The sequence below is a fragment of the Pholcus phalangioides genome, unplaced genomic scaffold (genome assembly GCF_987345545.1).
Source record: "Pholcus phalangioides strain wild (caught in Gottingen) unplaced genomic scaffold, Ppha-v1.0 ptg000017l_1, whole genome shotgun sequence".
NCBI lineage: Eukaryota > Metazoa > Arthropoda > Arachnida > Araneae > Pholcidae > Pholcus > Pholcus phalangioides.
Window position 1 is genome coordinate 26,168,507 of NW_028301610.1, and position 20,756 is coordinate 26,189,262.

At 36.2% G+C, this 20,756-nt stretch overlaps 1 protein-coding gene across 4 annotated transcripts; it reads right to left on the reverse strand.

Moving 5' to 3' along the window:
* Positions 1 to 1,082: 1,082 nt before the first annotated feature.
* LOC149072611 (DNA repair protein RAD51 homolog 2-like) lies at positions 1,083 to 18,090 on the reverse strand. 4 transcript variants are annotated; one of them, XM_089246558.1, is made up of 10 exons: positions 17,647 to 18,090; positions 14,670 to 14,783; positions 13,990 to 14,106; positions 12,745 to 12,881; positions 11,432 to 11,548; positions 10,426 to 10,594; positions 9,912 to 9,984; positions 8,212 to 8,366; positions 4,867 to 4,945; positions 1,083 to 2,036 (listed from the first exon to the last, which is right to left on the reverse strand). In XM_089246558.1, exons 1-10 carry the CDS (start codon positions 17,728 to 17,730, stop codon positions 1,945 to 1,947), a joined length of 1,137 nt encoding a protein of 378 aa, XP_089102684.1. In that variant the 5' UTR covers positions 17,731 to 18,090; the 3' UTR covers positions 1,083 to 1,944. The 4 variants fall into 4 exon arrangements, with proteins under 4 accessions (XP_089102684.1, XP_089102686.1, XP_089102685.1 ...); XM_089246560.1 differs by lacking the exon at positions 17,647 to 18,090 and adding an exon at positions 17,070 to 17,147 and having other exon boundaries at positions 1,848 to 2,036; XM_089246559.1 differs by lacking the exon at positions 17,647 to 18,090 and adding an exon at positions 14,886 to 14,973 and having other exon boundaries at positions 1,848 to 2,036.
* Between the last annotated feature and the right edge of the window lie 2,666 nt (positions 18,091 to 20,756).

Sequence of the window (20,756 nt, forward strand, 5' to 3'; positions counted from 1 at the left end):
GCTGAGGAATTTATAAACTAAAGCAGGCATCTTCAACCCATTGCTCACGAGCACCATGGTGCTCCCTGAAGCATCCATAGTGCTCGATACTCATGTCCGATTTTGTGCTCACGAGCATTTGGTCAACCTTCCAATTAAACACCTTGTACAAATTGTATTCAAGGATTGAAATCCTAATTTCATATGTCAAACTTGCCGTAAGGGTGCTCTTCTTTTGATGATGGGTACAGGCTGTGCTTGCAACTAGAAAAAGGCTGAAGACCTCTGAACTAAAGTATGAAACTTGATTCTTACACCAATCAAAAGACCGTTTTTTTTACCTATGATAATATGTATAACTAAATTAACCAAAAAATTGAATGCCTCCTTTTTGCAGCAAACCCTTCAATTAGACTTGAATCAGTCTACAGATGAGAAAATAATTATGTAGAAGAATATATTCACCGTATATACTCGTGTATAAGCTGAGTTTTTTTATGGAAAAATGTGTTCAAGTGGGGGGGGGGGGGAGTTTATACTCGGGTCAGTTTTTGATAAATTATCGACCCCCGCAATCAGTAGTCATTTTTGTAGCAGTGGTCAAGAAACTGGCATTATTGGTATGTGATATGTTCAAACCCCACAGAACTGATAATGTCAAAGCCGAGGCAAAGAAATGGAAAACATCATTGGCTTTGATACCAGGTGGGCTAACATCGGTTGTACAGCCTTTAGATGTGAGCATCAACAAGCCTCTCAAAGATTGAGGAATTTGTGAATCGAATGGATGAGTTCCGATGATAAAGAAACTACAAAAAGTGGTGTTCAATTCTATACACAAAAATCCATGATTTTTTTTACTGTCTTATCCAAAATATGACATGAAAACCAATAAATTTTCCTTCAATGTCAATATCACATACATGATTAAATTCCTCATTAAGGCCAAAATTGATCAAAAAATCTGAAAGTGCCAAAATATGGCATGGAAACCTAGCAAACATTAATATTCTCAACTTGTCCTGATATGCTTGACAGAAATTTGTGATGCTTCTACGATCCATGATGCACAGGTTGAGAAACACTGATCTAGACAGTTTAATCTGCTCTAGTGTTTTTTTTAATCCAAGAATATTAGTAACATACTATAAGAGACCTCAGTACACATAATATACACTCAAAAAATTTTAGTATAGAGCTTCTGTACAAATTTCTTTGAGGATACCTCTATAAAAGCTTTTCAGAAATAGTCAGTAAATGACAGCAAATCAACTCTTTATTGCACTGCCTTATCACTATCACAATTTCATTCTGAGAAAATACTTTAATGGTGTTTGACATATAAAATCTAGTTGCAATAAAAATTATTTATGACACTTTTCAAATACAGCAGTTAATAAAAATTATAAATTTATCAGTGTGTAGGAAACTATACACAAAATTTTATATCAAAAACTAAACAAAAAAAGGTGGATGTGAACAGAGTTGAAGAGCTGCTGTACATACTGCTACACAGATATTTCACCCCTGTTTCTGAAGTGAAACAATGCAAAACAGTTTTCAACTGGTGATGTGAAATTGTTCAAAATCGCAGTAGCTATAGTTTTTGCATTTATTGTAAAAAATCATTATAGCTAGTGCTGTTTTTTGTTGGAGTGGAAATGTGTATTAAAAACATGAGCAATAACATATTACCAGTTTAAAAAACATTTTAATTTTTGTCTCTTTAGAAGCAGGGTGCGATATGATGGCAGTATTCTAGTAAGCACAAATGTTTGCTAGAAGACTGTCATCATTTTGTACACAAGGATTATGTAATAGAGATGTATGTATCCTTCAAGCACCCAGACAAAACACTCAACAATATGACAATACAGCTGAATTCACACATCATTTGCTTCATATTTACAAAACCTTGACCATATTCTTTCTCAATCCAAGATTATCAAATTTTGAGTAAATTATTCAATAACAGTCTTCTTCTTGCAAGCAATCGTTTTTTGTAACAATGTTTTTTAGGTATGGATTTACACCAATTGTCTCGACAGTGAGGTCATCTAAAAAGAAAATAAAATTACCATGAACTGTCTAAAACTTTATGAACACAATTGTGCCAGTTCCAAAAAATATCTCTTTTATAAAATATCTGTTATTTAATATATAAATATCTGTTCATTTGTAAAAATAATTGGATTGTTTGTAGAGAATTTCAGATGCAAGCTTTTCATGGATTGTATATTATAGTTCACAAGTCTTGAGTGGGAACTTGAATAGTTCCCACTCAAGACTTTTTCCCCACTTCAGCTTAAGAAGTCTCATTTCCAGAGTCCTGTTTTTTCCTCATATAAGCAGTGGTTCTCAAACTTTTGCCACCCGTGGATTCCTTGCCCAATGCATGATTCATTTGCAGCTCCCTAGAATAGTTTAGTAGATATTTTGACTTATAAAAGCAGCCACTTCAAAGCATAAATAGGCACACCAATCAATATCTTCAGCTTGTAGTGACACCTCTGACAAAGGTTGGCAACACACACTTTGAAAAACATTGCCATATAGAAACATTTCTGGTTCAGTGAACACAAACTGTATGAAGGAAACAGTTATTTTCCGGATATTATAATGAGGTGAACTCGGAAAGAAAAGTCATCAGTCTCCACCGAGACTCGACCCCAGGCTCAATGCCTCTACTTCAGCGTCTCACGCCACAGTGCGTGAAATAAAGAAGGCAGGGTCATGTCTCCAGTGGTGTAGATGGTAGCATGCTCGCCCGGTATGCAAGAGGGCCTGGGTTCAAGTCCCAGTGGAGACGTGATGACTTTTCTTTCTGAGTTCAGCTCAACATATCAGAAAATTATTGTTTCCTTGATATCTAGTAATTGTTCCTCCAAAGGCGGAACTCATGTGACAAAATATAACTAAGGATTAAACACCTTTTATTTGTCATTTTTGTTGTTTATAGGGTCTAAGAATTTAGTCAACCGAAGTTTGGTATACACTTGTTACCTCAAAAATTTCTTATTTAAAGAAATTGATTTTCGAGTTCACCTCAGCATAATAACTGTTTCCTTGATATCTCGGGCTGAGAAAAAGCTCTCTCTCTCTAAACCGTCCCACCCCGGGGCCATTTCCTGAAGTTAAGAGAGGCTACTAATGCCTCTACTTCAGCGCCTCACGCCACAGTGCGTGAAATAAAGAAGGCAGGGTCATGTCTCCAGTGGTGTAGATGGTAGCATGCTCGCCCGGTATGCAAGAGGGCCTGGGTTCAAGTCCCAGTGGAGACGTGATGACTTTTCTTTCTGAGTTCAGCTCAACATATCAGAAAATTATTGTTTCCTTGATATCTAGTAATTGTTCCTCCAAAGGCGGAACTCATGTGACAAAATATAACTAAGGATTAAACACCTTTTATTTGTCATTTTTGTTGTTTATAGGGTCTAAGAATTTAGTCAACCGAAGTTTGGTATACACTTGTTACCTCAAAAATTTCTTATTTAAAGAAATTGATTTTCGAGTTCACCTCAGCATAATAACTGTTTCCTTGATATCTCGGGCTGAGAAAAAGCTCTCTCTCTCTAAACCGTCCCACCCCGGGGCCATTTCCTGAAGTTAAGAGAGGCTACTAATGCCTCTACTTCAGCGCCTCACGCCACAGTGCGTGAAATAAGGAAGACAGGGTCATGTCTCCAGTGGTGTAGATGGTTTGTCCAGACTCTGCCACGAAGCTGGGCTGGAAGAGATCTCGGCAACAGGATAAGTCCAGTGGCAAAGTTCTGGCGTTCATTCATTCAGTGGTGTAGATGGTAGCATGCTTGCCCGGTATGCAAGAGGGCCTGGGTTCGAGTTCCGGTGGAGACGTGATGACTCTTCTTTCGGAGTTCACCTCAGCATAATATCCGGAAAATAACTGTTTCCTTGATATCTCGAGATGAGAAAAAGCTATCTCTCTCTAAACAAATTGTATGGCCTTGAGGACAATTTCTTAATCAGGATACACTGTATTTTACCAACTTACAATTATACATGAAAAAAAAACCCATCAAACTTGGTTGACTAAAAATTTCTAAGAAATTTAATGTGATCAAAATGACAGGGAAAGGATACTAACTATTATGATCTCTTAGATGCTATTATCAATAGGAATAGCAAATAAAAAGGTTTAGATTTCTTATGCAGGTGTTGACACATAATGGGTGCAATCTTCGAAGGAAAGAGCTAAAAATCTACTATATGATCTCGCTGTCGTAGGATCCTCATAAATACTGGTTTGACACTTCTTCATAGGTTGCTTAGCAAACAGCATGATAATACATTTGATAAATTCAGATGCTAAGGTTGCAATGAAGTTGAACTCTTATACTTGCAATTTTGTTAACTAGCTCATTTCCTGATTGGCTGTTGTTGTTGGGGTATTATTAGTCAAGAGCTGGTGCAATAGCACAATGATTGGTTGGTTAGGTAATTTCAAACATTTTAGAGATTGTCCTTTGAAATGCATTGGTGCCATGGTGTTGGAATAGCTGGTGTATATTTATTATCATTTACCAATTCTTTTTTATAAACATTAATGTATAAATTCTTACATAATAATCTAACAACACTAGAGAGTTTTCACTTTTGTACAATTCAGGCCTGATTGAATACAGAATTATAACTTTTTTCAGTAATTTAGCAGCAATACTGGAGATTTTTCTAACTATTGTTGTTTAACATAACACTGATGCTCACGAGTTATTTGGTACCCATCCTTTTTTGTATTGATCTTTTCATTTGTCAATCATCTATAGATGATGGGAGCAGTTAAGGGTTAAACTTTAAGTAAATTAAAATGAATTTGTAATCTAAAATCACAAAATTTTGTCAAAAAAAAACAAAAAAAACAGCACTCACCACTGAGCACTATACCTGTGCAATCAATAGTATAATGTATGGCAACACAAGGTGCAACAGGTGATTTTATTAAGGCAATCTAAAAAAAATATATAATTGTAATATATTTTACAAAAAAATTGGTATGAAGTTGTCCAATGTTAAACACATTTTTATAAAAACAAATAGTAATCTAATCCATATCAGCTGGATAATTTTGCTGGAAAGAGTTTTGCATTTTATGGTAACAATGTAATGTTACAATTTAAAAATTGGATTATATGTGTATGCCCATATGTGGTTTTTTTCTCCACTCCATGAATTTTTTAGAGTGGCCCACAGCACTGTGTTATTTTGAGGTGCTGCATTTCTGAGAGCATTGCATGATATCCTAAATCTGCTCGATATAGTTTAGATCTAATAACTTTGGTGGTCGAGCTTGCAATCAAATGCAAATGAGTATCCTTTAAACCGTGACCAGCATGACGTATGCAACTCATCAAAAAAAAAAAAAGGTATGCTTATAGCTTTTATAATCCGAAGATGTTAACAAAATTGGATGATGTTACATCAATGATACTGACTGAATGTACCCTTTACTATCACAGAGCAATAGCCTGTACTGTGTCCTGTTGACATGAGGAATCCTTGGTTTGTAATTTTCTCTCTCTACATACACTGCTCAAAACAATTAGGGGAGCAAGGAAAAAAGTGAAGAAAACTATGCGAGACAGCCACGTATTGGCATACAATGGATAGGACAAAATACAACGCCACAACAGGCAAATTGCCCAACGAGGTGGCTGACTTGAGAACATCATGGATCCCCGAGCCCCTACCTACTACTGCTACACCACACATGCACCCCCCCCCCGTGGAACCCCCCAACGAATCGGTACATGCGGGAATGTGCGTGTACGTGTAGTGCAACCTGATGTAAAGTTTGTTTCTGTGTAATGCTTGTTATGTGCAGTGCTGTCATCTGCCCCCAGTTTTACTAACTATGAGTGAAGTGTTATGGTTGAATGATTTATCGTTGTAGGACTGTTGCTCTCTGTGGCGAGACTTTTTAACGGGGAGATCGGCTCGCATTTGCGCCTTGAAGTTGGGAACCACAGAAAACCAACTTCAGCCGACCACCACTGTGGGGTTCGAACCCAGATCCTCGCATCACGAGTCCGGCACTATAATCTACACACGTATCAATGCGCAATACAGAAAAAAGACGTAAAAAAATTTGGAATTAAGCTTTAATTCTTTGAAAATATGGAAAAAACATGAAAAGATGATTTAGGGCAACAATTTGGTTGTAAACGATGTTACATGTAAACGATAAAAAAAAGTACTGTTTAGACATGATGCATGAGTTTTAATAGGGCGTGTGGTCTCCTCGAACAGCTAAGACTGCTGCACACCTGTTTGCCATGGATGCGATGAGGTTATCGATCAGATTTTGGGGAATACTGTTCCACTCCTCAAGAAGTGCAATCTGCAAGTCTCGGACAGTAACAGGCAGCCTTGGTCGCACAGCAATGCGTCGTCCGAGCATGTCCCAAACATGCTCGATTGCATTCAGGTCAGGAGAGCACGCTGGCCATTCCATACGCTGCATTGTTTCAGCTTCAAGCATGGTCTCCACCAGACGAGCTCTATGCGGTCGGACATTATCATCCTGGAAAACAAAGGAATCTCCAATGGCTCCAGCGTAAGGGATGACATGAGGTCGCAGTATCTCGACTGCATACCTTCGGGCCGTCAAAGTGCCATTCCGAACGATATACAGGTCCGTACGTCCGCCTATGCTGATTCCACCCCATACCATCCAACCAGCTCGTCTGTATTGTGACCTTTCCCGAACGAATGCGGGGTTATTTCGAGTGCCCCTGTCCCTCCATACCAGAACACGTAGGGTGTCACACTCCAGACTGAATCGGGACTCGTCTGTAAACAGCACTTGGCTCCAATCATGTTGCTCCCAATCTCAATGTTCAGCAGCCCATCTTCTTCGAGCTGCACGGTGGCGTGGGGTCAACGGAATGCAGACCGTTGGCCTACGTGCATAGAGCCCTCCCTCATGAAGCCAATTACGTACTGTTTGGCTGGACACCCTTCGTCCTGTTGCCAAGAGCAACCGTCTTTGCAGCTGCGTAGCATTCTCTGTTCTGTTTCGACGGGCTGTTAACCGTATATACCGGTCATCAGTTGCTGTAGTGGTGCGTGGCCGACCTTGCCCTGGTCGACGTCTAACATTTCCTGTTTCTTGGAATCGATTCCACAGCCTTGCAACAACACTTCTGGCGACTCCAACAGCGTCCGTGACACTACGTTGTGTTTGCCCGGATTCCAGTCTGCCTATAACACGCCATGCCATGGATTCCGGTAAATCATGTTGTTGAGACATCCTCAAGTCACCTTGTCTCAAAAAAAAAATACTGTGCAATCGAATTTCACAGTTACGGCAGTAAAACAGACGTTTCTGCAACATCCCGATTTCTGCCCTTATCTGCTTTTTCTGGTTTTTGACGTCATGAACTTTGATTTGCATATGAAGTTTTCTTCTTCCGTTTCCTGCTAGGCTTTAAATTATGGATGATTCATTTTATGTTACTTATCGGTATACATCTTCACGTAATTTTGTTAAAACCATGTGCTCCCCTAATTGTTTTGAGCAGTGTACATACATACCCTTATATCAGGGTTTCATGCCTAAAAGCAAGTGGCTCAGAGAAAGAAGTGTCAATGGCCTTAGCAATGACCAAAAATTAATAAAACTGGAATATAAAACAACCAAACATTTTGGAAAAATTTAAGCGTTCCAGCAAGTACATCTTTAATATCTTAGGACCTACTATACAAAAAAGTTTGTTCAATATACCCCGCCAACAAAAGAAGAACTTCACAGTTGTATTTAGAAAGCATTTCTAAGATAAACATTGCATAAATTGAACATAATTTACATCCAAAATAAACTGATGTAATTCAAGGCACATCTTTAAATTATGATGCTATGTCTTCTAAAAGTATTTACAATAAAAATAAATTACACACACATAAATACATCTCACATTTTCTGCACACTTTAGCAACTTAATCATGCTTAAGTTATGGTAATTAAAGTAATGCTATGATTGGATTCATTATCCTATAAACTATTTTTTGCAATTACTTTTGAAACTATCATATAAAGAATATTTTCTCGATAATTTAATTAAAAAATATACTGAAGTAGATTCAAAGATGTCTTAATATACAAAAGATGCCATAAATATAGCAACTAAAAAAGTAAAAATAAATTAAACATTGAATAAACAAATTCATCTTATACATAAATGATAGGTTTTCACATAAATAAAAATATATATTTACCTCTCGGTTTTTTTTATCAATAAACTGGGCAACTAATCTTGTGTTCACACAATGAGACCATGCCAATCCCAGAGCAGGAACGACAGATGTATTGCTCTTGTTCATATCCCTAATGTTTTGAACTAGATTATTGTCATCTGGTATGACAGTAAAACCTAAATAATTTATAAAAGTTTGAAATGACAGAACAGTGAAAAATTCACGTTAGACTCATTAAAATATTTACAAAAATAACTACAAAATTGTCCTAGATTTTTAGCTTTACAGCTAGATGCACAGAAAAAAAAAATTTATATAAATATTGAAAAATATATTCACTTCATATTTTCTTTCATGTCAGATTTTTTTAGTGTGGGTGTGATATTGAATAATATATATAAATGTATATTCTCTACTATAATTTTGTCATTTGTGAAAATTATGAAATAGATGCTCAGCCGCTGACTAAAGGTAATCACTGATTGCCTGGGATGTTTCATGCAGTGTCTTTTAGTTCTGGAATTTCGTAAGTGTTTCAAGTGATCCACTACATCATTTAGTTATAACACAATACAAGACAACAGATTTTGGTTTCTAGAATGTAGAAACCAAGCAGTGGGGAACATGCAACTAATCACAAGAGTTTAAAGTATGCGAAGATGAATTCCGGAGAGAAAATTTGACTGCCTAGCGGCACTTGTTAGGCAGTCAATCTGGTGGCCAATGTCAGTACACTACTGACATTGGCCATCAGTACCTACTGACAGCTTCTGGGCTAGAGTATGTGTGTTTGGAGACCATCTTCAGAAAGGTATGGACTTGGTTGAAGAAGTGCAGAGAAGAGTCATTAGAATATTAGTGGGCAGCAGGGCTTGAGATATGAAGAGAGACATGATTCATTGAATATGTTTTCTTCGGCAAAACATCGGCATCGTGGAGATATACGATTGAAATATTTAAGATTTTTAATGGGATCGATATGATGGATCACAAAATATTGTTACGGCATCATTCACATGCTCTGACTCTGGGACAGCAGTTTTGGTTGGTTAGGGAAAATTTGATTGTTTTATTGCAAGGGAACTCTTCTCTAATAGGGTTGTAAATACATGGAATAGCTTACCTTCTATTGTTCTAAATTCTCTCACAATATTCCTGCACTTTTATAAGGAAATTTGAAAACTTGACGGAAGTAATCGAGAAGCTATCCATACTTAAATGAATGAGAATAATATTTTTATGGGCAGTGTATTTTAGTTTTTTTTTTATTTCTATTGGGTTGCTGTATTTAGGATAAGGCAACCATATTTTTATGGGCTTTGTGATAAATGAAAGAAACAACATTGGACAACAATGTTGTTTCTTTCATTTATATTGATTATTTTTGTATTTTTTCATATTGATTATTTTTGTATTTTTTCATATTGATTATTTTTGTATTTTTTCATATTGATTATTTTTGTATTTTTTCATATTGATTATTTTTGTATTTTTTCATATTGATTATTTTTGAATTTTTTCTTAATTTGTGGCTTCTGATTTTATATTTATAGCATAGTGGCCCACTGGCCTCATTAAAATCTCAAATGAGGCTTGCATTTTGTCCACAGTTAAAGGTGCCTAATACAAGACATTTAATTTTCAGGTTGGGATGATCTTTTCTACACACTCAATAAAATAACATTTTAAAGGCAGAACTAAAATAAACAGGAATAAAGTACCTGTGACATTTTCATCCTCTGTTGAGTTGACAAAGTTTGTAAAATATGTTGATATTTGATTTGTTACAAACACCTATTTGACACAAATAGTGATATTTTAATGATAGTTTCACAAAACCGCAACTAGTGCTCATGAATAAATTGATATTTTATGAAAGTGCTTATCCAAGGCAAAAATTTTAGTAAATGTCATTATTATCAAGCATACATGTATTTATAAGTATCTAATCTTTTTCTTTCTGTTAATAAAATTTCATTTTCTCTTACAAAGCATCAAATAGTTATTTCCCACTTCAATAGATACGAGAGAGAATCCTCCGCTATAATTAAAAGAAATTTCTTGTTGGAAAGGAAAATCTATTGGTACATACACTATAAAAAATTAACTAATGAAACTCAACCTTTATCCTAAATTATTATGTTTAGGTAACTTTATAAAGGATAAATAGCATAACTTTACATCCTAAATATTTCGATACTTTTATTCTTTATTTTGATTTTGAATAAAACTTACCACAATATCAAATTTCTCAGAAATATCTTTTAAAATTGATGATATTTCCAAAAGCATCTGTTGACGCTCAGTTGAAGAACAAAACTCTTTGCGCAGTAAAGAAGCAATGGAATCTATAATGATCAATTTAACTTTTTTTTGTATTACCTCACACTCTATTTCATATAGTCTGTAAAATAAGGAAAATTAATTAATTTTTCTTGTGCTACATAAAAAATATAAAAAACAAAATCTATATTATACATGTGAACGACCATCAGTAAGAACTGGGGCCACAACTTGCGGTTGCATAAGACGTCTCGACATGTTCATGGTTGGGGGACGACCTGATTACTGGGTAATAGCCAAGAAAAATAAATCAGAGATCATAAATAAAGAAATTGAAAAAAAAATGTGATGAGCTGTAATTGAACTCGTAACCTTCAAATTGCCAATCCAACGCTCTACCTACTGCACCAGAACCGGTTGCCATCCTTATTAGATATATTGATAGCATGAATGGCTGATATGTCAGGAAATTTGCACAGTGTGCTTGCAATAAACTGCAAAAGAGTAACTTATTAAAGACTCATTCATCGGCTTCTGAGGAAAGAGGGGAAATTTTTTTTAATAGATATCACCAAGAAACGCGAGAGATGAGTAGCCAACTGTTGTCATTTTTAATAATTTTTTGTGGCTTTAATAATTGCATTCCGCCGCTAATTTTTTGTCTTTATGTGTTTCTGGGTGAGATGAATGTACTTGATTTTTTTCATAGTTTTTTGAGGATGACACCTTTGGACCCTTTCCTTGTTAGAAAAATTGATAGATGTAAACAGAGAGAGAGTTCTGCATAAATGAAATTCTACTGTATGTGAAATTATATATAGTGTGAAAAAATAAATATCTTATCTTAAGCAAAAAATATAACAAAATCATACATCAGCATGCACAAAATATGAGAGAATAAGAATTTCAATAATTTTTTTTTTACTCAAGCAAACACATTGCGTAAACATGAACTTACATTTCTTTCAATGCTTTAGAAGTTGTCACTGGACAGACAAAAATTCTATCCATTAATGAAAAGGGTAAAAAATCTTCATCATTTAAATGCAGACGAGATTTAGCTATTTCTATCACCCTAAAAACATACATTATATGAAACATCAAAGACAATATTTATTATAAGTGTAATGATGTACTTTTAGTCTTACCATGAAGAATAAAAAAAACATTAAATTATACAGTGGTCCTCACAATCTGACACTAATGCATTATCCTACTAATATAAAACTTGGAGGAAAACATTTTTCATACAAGCCTATGGGAAAATAGATTAATCAATTGGCAGACACCCCCCCCCCCCTGAATTCCAATGCACGTAATGGATAAAAATATATCTACCATATTTGTTTATTGCACATATTTTAAAATTTTCTCTATAATACTTATTTTATGTACAATAATAGGGTATTACTTCCAATATGCTTTTACCTCATGCAGATACTATCTTTTGCATCAGTTGGTTGAGAAGCATTCTTTTAGAAAGACCATGTTATTTTTTTTAAGGTCATTTTATTCTGTAAGGCCTCTCATTGAGAGACTTTTAAAGAAATTTTAAGCCAAGCAAGGGTTTATGAATAGTTTTTTCAATTCAAACATGGTGGCAAGTCTTGAGCATTATTCAACAAATTCACAATGTGATCATGTTTGATTGTATTCCAACAATTGAAGAGTTTGAAGCAATGACTGGAGTTTCCCTGAAGCCCATGTTGATGAACTCAAATTAAATGTGAAATTGATATTTCTTTGACATCAAAGGGCTCATCCACTTTAAATTTATACTACAAGATCAGACTTTTTTTTCAGGGAATGAAAGACCCAGAATTGTAGAAGTCAGTTAAGTGATTTCTGCATCATGACATGCTCATACATAATGCTAAACATACAGCATTGAGTGTGAACCAGTTTCTCAGAAAACGGGATGACAACAATTACACACCCTCTTACTGTATGAAATTGGTGTGTCCTGTAATTTTACTTATTTCTGAGAATGAAGGAAAAAAGAAACAAACCTTAATAGGAAGCATTTTTATAATAAATAGGAGGTCAGGAAGAAAAACAACAGAGAGGTACTAAATTCTATTCTTTTGCACGATTTCCAGAGCTGTTGAAAAATAGGAAAAGTGGTGGCAGAGAAGTATATTAATTTAAAAATAAAGTATTTTGAGGGTAATTAAATTTTGGAAATGTTCACAGAAATATACAACCTTGAAAAACATTTTTCTCCCTGGCCTATTTTAATTGTAACTAAAAGAACAATACTTAGAGATATACCTTCTAGCACAAAATGTAGATTCTGTATCGACATATAAGACGGTTGCATCAAGTCCACCATACTCCAGTGGCATAGAAGCTAAAACACTGAGCATGAAACAAAACTGTGTTTTACCAACTGATGGAGGACCAGCAATCTATAAACAGAATTTCATTTTATTATTTAAAGAATTATTGCACTATTGATGAACTTTGAAGTGAAGTATAATCATTTTAACACATTCACACATCACATTAAAAATGGGGGATTCATTCGCATACATAAATAATGCAAATTTGTTTAAAAAATGTACTCTAATTTCCTGTAAAGTTGTGGCATATTTTCTGCTCTTGCAGCTAATTCACAGCTGCTGCCTATTTTAATGTATATATATATATGTATATTTTCGTTTTGAATGCTTAAATCCATTTTAAAAAAGTTAAATTTTCTCACACCAGAAAAATATTTAATGTTGTATAATACACTTGTGTGCAAAATTAAGAGAATCAGCACATAATGTTGAATTTCTGAAAAACTAATGGACAGATTTCGATGAAATTCGCTACGAATGCACAGTTATAACAAAGAAAGAGATATACCATACAAAAGTCATAGTACACACGCATGATTGTCAGTAAAGCTCATCATTGCAAGAATGTCCAAAATCCACATTGCGAGATTGAACAGAAAATGAGTCTAATATGGGGTATGGCCCTTCCCACAGTCAGACAGGTCGCACAGAGCGACGTCATACTGGACACGAGACGGTTGAAGAGTCCCTGTGGCAATCAGTCCCACTCCTGCAGCAATGCAGTTTTCAGCTCCGGAATGGTTCTCGGAGGGGGATGGTGAGATGCAATTGCCCTCCCAAGAGTGTCCGATATGTTCTATAGGGTTTAGGTCAGGAGATCTGGCTGGCCAATCGGTATACCGAATATTCTTACTTTACAGATAACCATTGACCAGTTGAGCCTGATGTGTACAAGTGTTGTCGTCCATGAACAAGAACCGAGGGCTATGCTAACTATTTTTGCAGTACGAAAAAAATTAATGGGATCTCCGTAATTTTATATTTGCATTTGTTTTTTACAATTAAAAATTTGCTTTGTGACATCTATTTTTCAAGAAGTTATTAACCTCAATAAACAAATTTATCTAGCAAGTCAAACTGGCATTATATGTTTTTCTGCTTCAGATCCCTCTCATATACTTTAATTCAATCCCATTTTTAATTATTCCTTATTTTACTATATTTCAAAATTTACCTCTGTTATACTACCAACGAGAAGTCCTCCTAAGAGAGTAAAATCCAGAACTGACAAAGACGTTGGAAAGAAGCCTTTAGAAAACTTTGCATTCTTCTCCTTTAGCATATTACAAGCCTATAACATAAAAATTATGCCAACAACTTTAAAACCACATAAAAATGTTTGTACAATAATTTCCAAAATTAAAAAATATCAATATAATATTGGAAGGGAAGGGTGTTAGGCACACAAAGTTGGAGGAACACTGATCTATATACATGTACATTACATAGCATTGGTGGTTAATGGTAAAACCACAAATAATTATTAGTGGTTTTTCCCCACATATGATGTATCCCTCTACTATATAAATAGAGCAAAAGAGAGAACAGGCAGGGTGAGGGTGAAAAGAGAAATCTACTTCGTATACTTATTCTCTCTCTTATCTCTATCCTCTCTTTTATCTGTACTTGTCTATTATACTGTTTTCCTTACATTTGTTTTTTCCCCTTTCTTTTACTTTTTTCATTCCACTTTTTTCCTTTTTTTTTTAACGTGCGGTTAGGTTAGGACAAGGTTACTATATTTATCTCCCATTCATCAAACAAAGATCATCCAAATTTCTTGCCAACTCCTTGTAAGCGAAGGGGTTAAAAAAAAGCTCAAATGTTTGTTTCAAAAATATCTTTTGCACTTACCGTTTTTGGAGTTGTGGCACATGCCTGACTAACCTCCTCCATCAATAACTGGCATTTTTTCTCACTTATTCCCAAGGCTCCAAGCAAATCCATTTTTGTCAAACATAATAAATCCTTGAAAATAATTTTTTGAATTTCAAGTTATACATATTATATGGACTACTATAATATATATAATATGTATACATATACTAAGGACAAAAAAATATAAAATACCTTAATTAGTCTACAGCGAGACTCCTAGTTAAGAGTACCATGAGCTGCCGAGCCAAGAGATTTTCCAGAGGCTCTACCTGGCGAATTTACATGCTTACTCTTGAAAATTTCCATATTTCATTTTTGCAAGGCTCCCACAAGAGTGGGACTGACATGGCTCTAGCCCCGGGGCCTGAAAGAATATTCATTATTTTTTGTTTTTCACAATAAAAATTAACCATACAGGGGCCCATGAAAAGTCTTGCCTCGGGCACCCTGCCAAAGGTCCCAGCCTAGAGGCCCTTAAGTGAATTAGGGGTGTGGTGGTAAAATGCTCATCTACCACTGTGAAGGTTGCAGTCATGATCCCAGGTTCAAACCCAGAGGAGAATATAGATATTTTCCTAACAAGCTTGAGGCAACCACCAAGAGATAGTTTCCTTAATTTCCAACCCAACTCATTAATGGCATTAAATTGCAATATAGTGATATGGCCAAAGTTGGTGTTTGGTGAAGTAGCCTGGAGGCCCTGCTCCAGGATGTGGGGGCCACGCTTGAGGCCCATGAATAGACAGCACTGGCGTAAAGTGGTGTTTCCTAATGATCAGTACGGAATTTTTTTTTCTTCAGAAGGAGGATGGCAAGGCAAAGTGTCTGGGGAGATACGAACCTAGTATAGTTTTTCTTTTTTTTCTTTAAAAATTCTTGCATTCTCTTCAAACATTCATCTAGTTTACTGAAACATGTGTCTGGATTGTCCCATCCAGGGCCAGATTAACCATTAAACAAAATAAGCACATGCTTAGAGCATCAGGAGGAAAAGGGGGCACTACAAAAAAAAAAAAAAAATTCATTTTTTTTTAAATGTAAAATTTATTTTTCCCAGCATCAACCATCCGGTAGAAAACCTTAAAATTTTAAGTGCATTTGACTGTAGAGTTGAAGATCTTGATCTTAATTGAAAGTTTGGCCATGGCCGCAACTAAGGAAGGGCGGGGGAGGGGGGGGTCCAAAGCTCAGAGCGTACGACCAGAAACTTTACGCTTTCTCCATTAAAAATTACGGGGTGGGAGAGCCCAAATGAATCAGACCCCAAGTGACAGAGTAAATTCTTGTCTTTCTAATTGTGACCCTGAGTGCGACACAAAACCAGAGAAACTAATTTTGAACAAGAACTTGCGTTAATGCTTAGTTTTTTAATCAAGATTTCACTCAATTTCTATAAAGTAAGCCAGGGCCGTCTCAAGAGCATAATAGGCCTCAGGGCCACGTGATTTTTCTCAGGCCCTACCTGGTAAATTCTAAACTATTTTTTTAATTGCAAAATAATATACAAAATAAAACAAAACATAGTCTGGAGCTCTTAGGGACCCAATCAGTCCGTCTCAGAGCTTAATATTTTTTTTCTATAATCAGAAAGCAACAGTAATTATATTACGTGTAACACTACATACATTTCAGATTTTTTCTTTCTTTATTATTATTTTTTAATTTTATTCAAAGCTTGTCTTCAGCACTTATTTTATACTTTCAATGAATGTTTCAAAATTTGAGAGAGAATTTGCAAATGTAAAAATTTCTTCCTTGAGATGTTTATTAACTATTACTTCCGACAATTTTTTCCGAATTAGTTTAAATGGCTGGTCCCAAGTAATTCATACTTTTTTGTATAAGGTATTTATGTGTTTTTGGTGTTGAATAAAAAAACTATACCTATTTGAAGTTCTATCATTGTTATTTTAAGAAAAAAAATTATGATTCTTTTTCATGAAAATTATTAATTTAACACATAGACTTGCCTCAGTTTAAGTGTTAAAACAACTGAATTAAGTAGATTTGAATTATTAAATGTAAAAATATTGAGTTTTATATGATTGGAAAATTTCAACCGAATGTCATTTTTATGAGGCCCCTTTTCTCTTGAGATACCTGGGTGGGCAATGCATTAATACAGCACTGCCCAGAGCCGTCTCAAAAGCATCACGGCCCTTCTATTCAAAGCAATTTTTTTGTCCCCTAACTAGCTATAAATAACGACCTACCAATCTGCACACTTAATCTCAACAAAATTTTAACCAGATCAACATATCATGAGGCCTCCACAGCAACTCAGGCTCCTGAGTTGCAGCATCATAGTGCCAGGGCAGAATGATTTTTTTCCCCTTCGTAATCACCTAAAAATACTTTACCAATTTGCATACTTACTCTCAAAATTGTAATCAGATCTAATTGTCATGAGGTCCCTGGGCCATGCATTAGGGTTAATAGTAAAGGGGGCACCAAAATCACTTGAGTGCTCAGGGCCATCATATGGGTTAATCCGGCCCTGGTTGCACTGTGTTGCGAGACTTTATAGAGAGCAACAGGCCTACAATCAGTGCTGTCTTAACGCATGGGCCCGGGGGCTCAGAAAAAATAGAACCGGTTGAAATTTCCGAAAGTTTGTCAGATAGGGACTTAGAAAAATCACTTGGCCCGGGGGCCCTTGATGCTCTTAAGACGGCCTTGCCTACAATCTTACAATTACTCAATCATTACACTTCATTCATATTAGAAAAAATTGATGGCAGATGGCAGCACTACACATAAGCATTACAAAGACACAAACTTCACGTTAGGTTCACAACATACACCAATTCGTTAGAAGTTGCGCAGAGGAATATGGACGAGGTGCATGTATGCCTCTGAGGACTACAGCGCACGCATAATGTATACAATATTTGCTAATTATGCAGTATATGAATATGCAAATTATATAGCCGAGAATGAACATCCCACTCACTTTACAGGTATATATGTGGTGCTTTTCTAGCCTTTGAATGATTTCTTCATCAATTTTGAGACGCTTAAGCCGTCGAGAAGACATCGAGCTTTTAAAGTGTATATAGATTATATAGATAAATTTCTCTATGGATGAACTACAAACTCAAACATTGGACAACTCTTTTGTTGACATCCTTCTCATGCCATATACAAATGAATTTTTTTTTGATCATTTTTGTCGCACCATACAAATGAATAATATCGGGACGCATGGAGGAAACCTCCATGATCGGGACGTCTAAAACTTTAAAAAGCCGCGCTCACAACGATGCCACATCTCTTATGCAAAACAATTGAATCATAAAGCCAAAGCCATAATTCATCTGACCGAGGTACCCCGGTGCCCTTGTGGCACATTAAAACCTCTTCATCATTACTCTGCTGACTGCATTTGCAGTTGTGCAGAAATTGCCATGGTGGGTATAAAAAGTTATTTTTTGCAATATATTAATATTGCTGACCGCCATCTAATGGCGAGTTTATACATTATAAAGTGGATAGGAAAAGTGACGGCTCATTCTCTTGAGGGCGTATCCAGCTTCACCTCGTAAGGAGGTGTGACCCTGAACGGATCATAGTACGTGTGATGCAATAAGATGATAAGGAGGAGTGGATGAATGTGCCACCACACTAAATATATAACTATTTCTAATGTGGTGTTGGCTGAGAACGGTGTCGCCCAACATCTCCGTCGGAAGATCACGTGACTCGGTGAAAACAAACACGATCCCCATAGAGATCAATGTTAAAATTGTCGATTTTAGCATAGAAATGAGGGATTTTTTTTTTAGTGGGGGTTTTCCGCCACATCAATAATTTTAAAAATTGAATTGAATTTTTGATTTTCGAAATATTGAGTTAGCTTAGAAATACGAAGCGCAGAAAATTAAATATAAAATAATGAGCCAGATCCACTTTTGAGGTGGATATCCGTGCAATAATTTCAGCTTTCTATTTATATCTTCTCAAGCACGAGAATGAGAATTAATGTCTCCGTATTGTCTTATATTATCCAATTGCATCAATCGATATTGTTTAGGATGTTTTGAAATTAATTATGAGCCTATGAACTACTTCTTGGTTTTCTGAGGATCCTCTTCTCTTGAGGCTCTGGGCCGTGTCCGGTTGGGCCCATGCGTTAAGACGGCACTGTCACTGTCACTAGCATAAGCGGGAGGATGGAGGTTGAAAATCCGCCCCACCCTGTATCCACCTTTGAAGAGCCTGTATCCGCTTATGTCGATAGCGAGACTTTTTTACGAGGATATCGGCTCGCATTCGCGCCTCCAAGTTCAGAACCACAGAAAACCAACTTCAGCCGACCACCACTGTGGCGCCGGTTGGGGTTGAACCCGGATAATCGCGATGGGGGGGCTTCTCCAGGATGAAGGGGGTCATTAATGAAATTGCTCATTTTGTTCAGTTATGATTACGTATCATTAGGGTTACCAGTACTTAGCTGTGGGGGACTGGACTATTCTTTATTTCAAACATTTTTCCATCGCTTTGATAAAAATGTTCCATTTTGTGACCAGATAATAATTTCAGTTAATTATCTTTGAATAGATCGATATAAATATATAATATTATCGATATATATATATATATATAGATATAGATAATTTATATATAACTTTACAACTACAATGAAAAATATATTTCTTTCTTTCTTTCTTCTAAAGGAGTTATCATTAGAGATGGAATTCATTAGCACTATGAAAAGGGCGAACGGGACCACAGGATAATATCGTTATATAGGCGATAATTGTTATAAACGGTATCATTACATAAGATTTTTACTGTATGACCTCAAACATTCAACTTAGAGCAGTGTTCAAGATCTTTTTTCTAGGAAATACATTTTACTTCATTTCATATTTGCTCTGGGATCTGATATAGTCAGAGTTTGAATTCAAACGGAATTTGAGCTTTGATTTGGAATCAATAAGTAACTATTTTTAATTTTCGGCAGTTTCAGCATTAATTGGTGATTGCTGTTTATCGACAAATCCTGTTTTTTGCTACCCCGACATTGGCGTACGCAAAGGGAGGGAGTTTTGTAACCTCCCAGCGGAAATTATAGTGTTATTTCGCAGGAAAAACCGTACCCCCTTCTGGAAAAAAAATTTTTTGAACGCCCCTTCCTCAGAAACTCCTGCGTACGCCTATGCATCCTGATAACCTGTGTTCGTCTCATCGAAATACGGTCATTCTATGTCTAGCGTTTCTTCACCAAAAATTGTGTATCTGCCATTAGGAGCCGTTCAAGTATTACGTAAGCAAATTTTTAGCCATTTTTGACCCCCTTTCCCCCCCCCCCCGTCAGCAAAATTTCGTCATCAGCTCTGCCCCTCTGAATCCTAACTCATATTTTCATAAAGGGTGGTTGCTGACGTAAGCATTATCCAAACCCCCCCCTCCCCCCTTGTCATCAAAAGTCAGCAAATCGGAACCCCCCCCCATCGATGATGACGTAATACTCGGCTCGCATTTGATAGTTTTTCCTCTATAGGTTTTAGTTAAAACTGACTTTTCAATGTTTTCAATGGTAGGGAAAAGTTTGAACTACAGCTGGGCGATAATTAGCTTCGTTCCGCGATATTTTCCGATGGTTTATCTGTTTCTCGTCTCGATAAAATATGGTTAGACAAATTGTAATCGAAATATTTCTGAGCAAAGTGTTTAGCGAATTCACGGTTTTCCCACCTGTGGGCTATACAAATTTTCAGGGGCGTTGGAAGTGTTTCGAACCTATGGGTGCCTGTCTTGAGTTTCACGTAGGAAATTTTGATTTCTGAATCGATTCTGTGGATGCTCGGTCCCATTCTACAAACTACTACTTCCGTGGGTGCTCGAGCACCCACAGCACCCCCGGCTCCGAAGCCACTGCAAGTTTTGTCGCCCATCTTCAATTCTAGTTCAATGTTATCGACCACCCATAACAGAAATTTGTCACTCTCGACTATAAATACGCCCCCATGCCAGGACCGTCTTGAGAACATCATGGCCTCCCGGACCAAGTGGTTTTTCCTGAGGCCCTACCTGGTTAATTCTAGAAAATTTCAACCG

Coding starts and splice junctions, on each gene's coding strand:
- LOC149072611 (XM_089246558.1), bottom strand. CDS start 17,730: ATGTCTTCTCGACGGCTTAAGCGTCTCAAAATTGATGAAGAAATCATT. Junction 8,367..9,911: donor AGAGGATGAAAATGTCACAG/GTACTTTATTCC, acceptor TAAATTATTTAG/GTTTTACTGTCATACCAGAT. Junction 4,946..8,211: donor TTGATAAAAAAAACCGAGAG/GTAAATATATAT, acceptor TATTTTTTTTAG/ATTGCCTTAATAAAATCACC.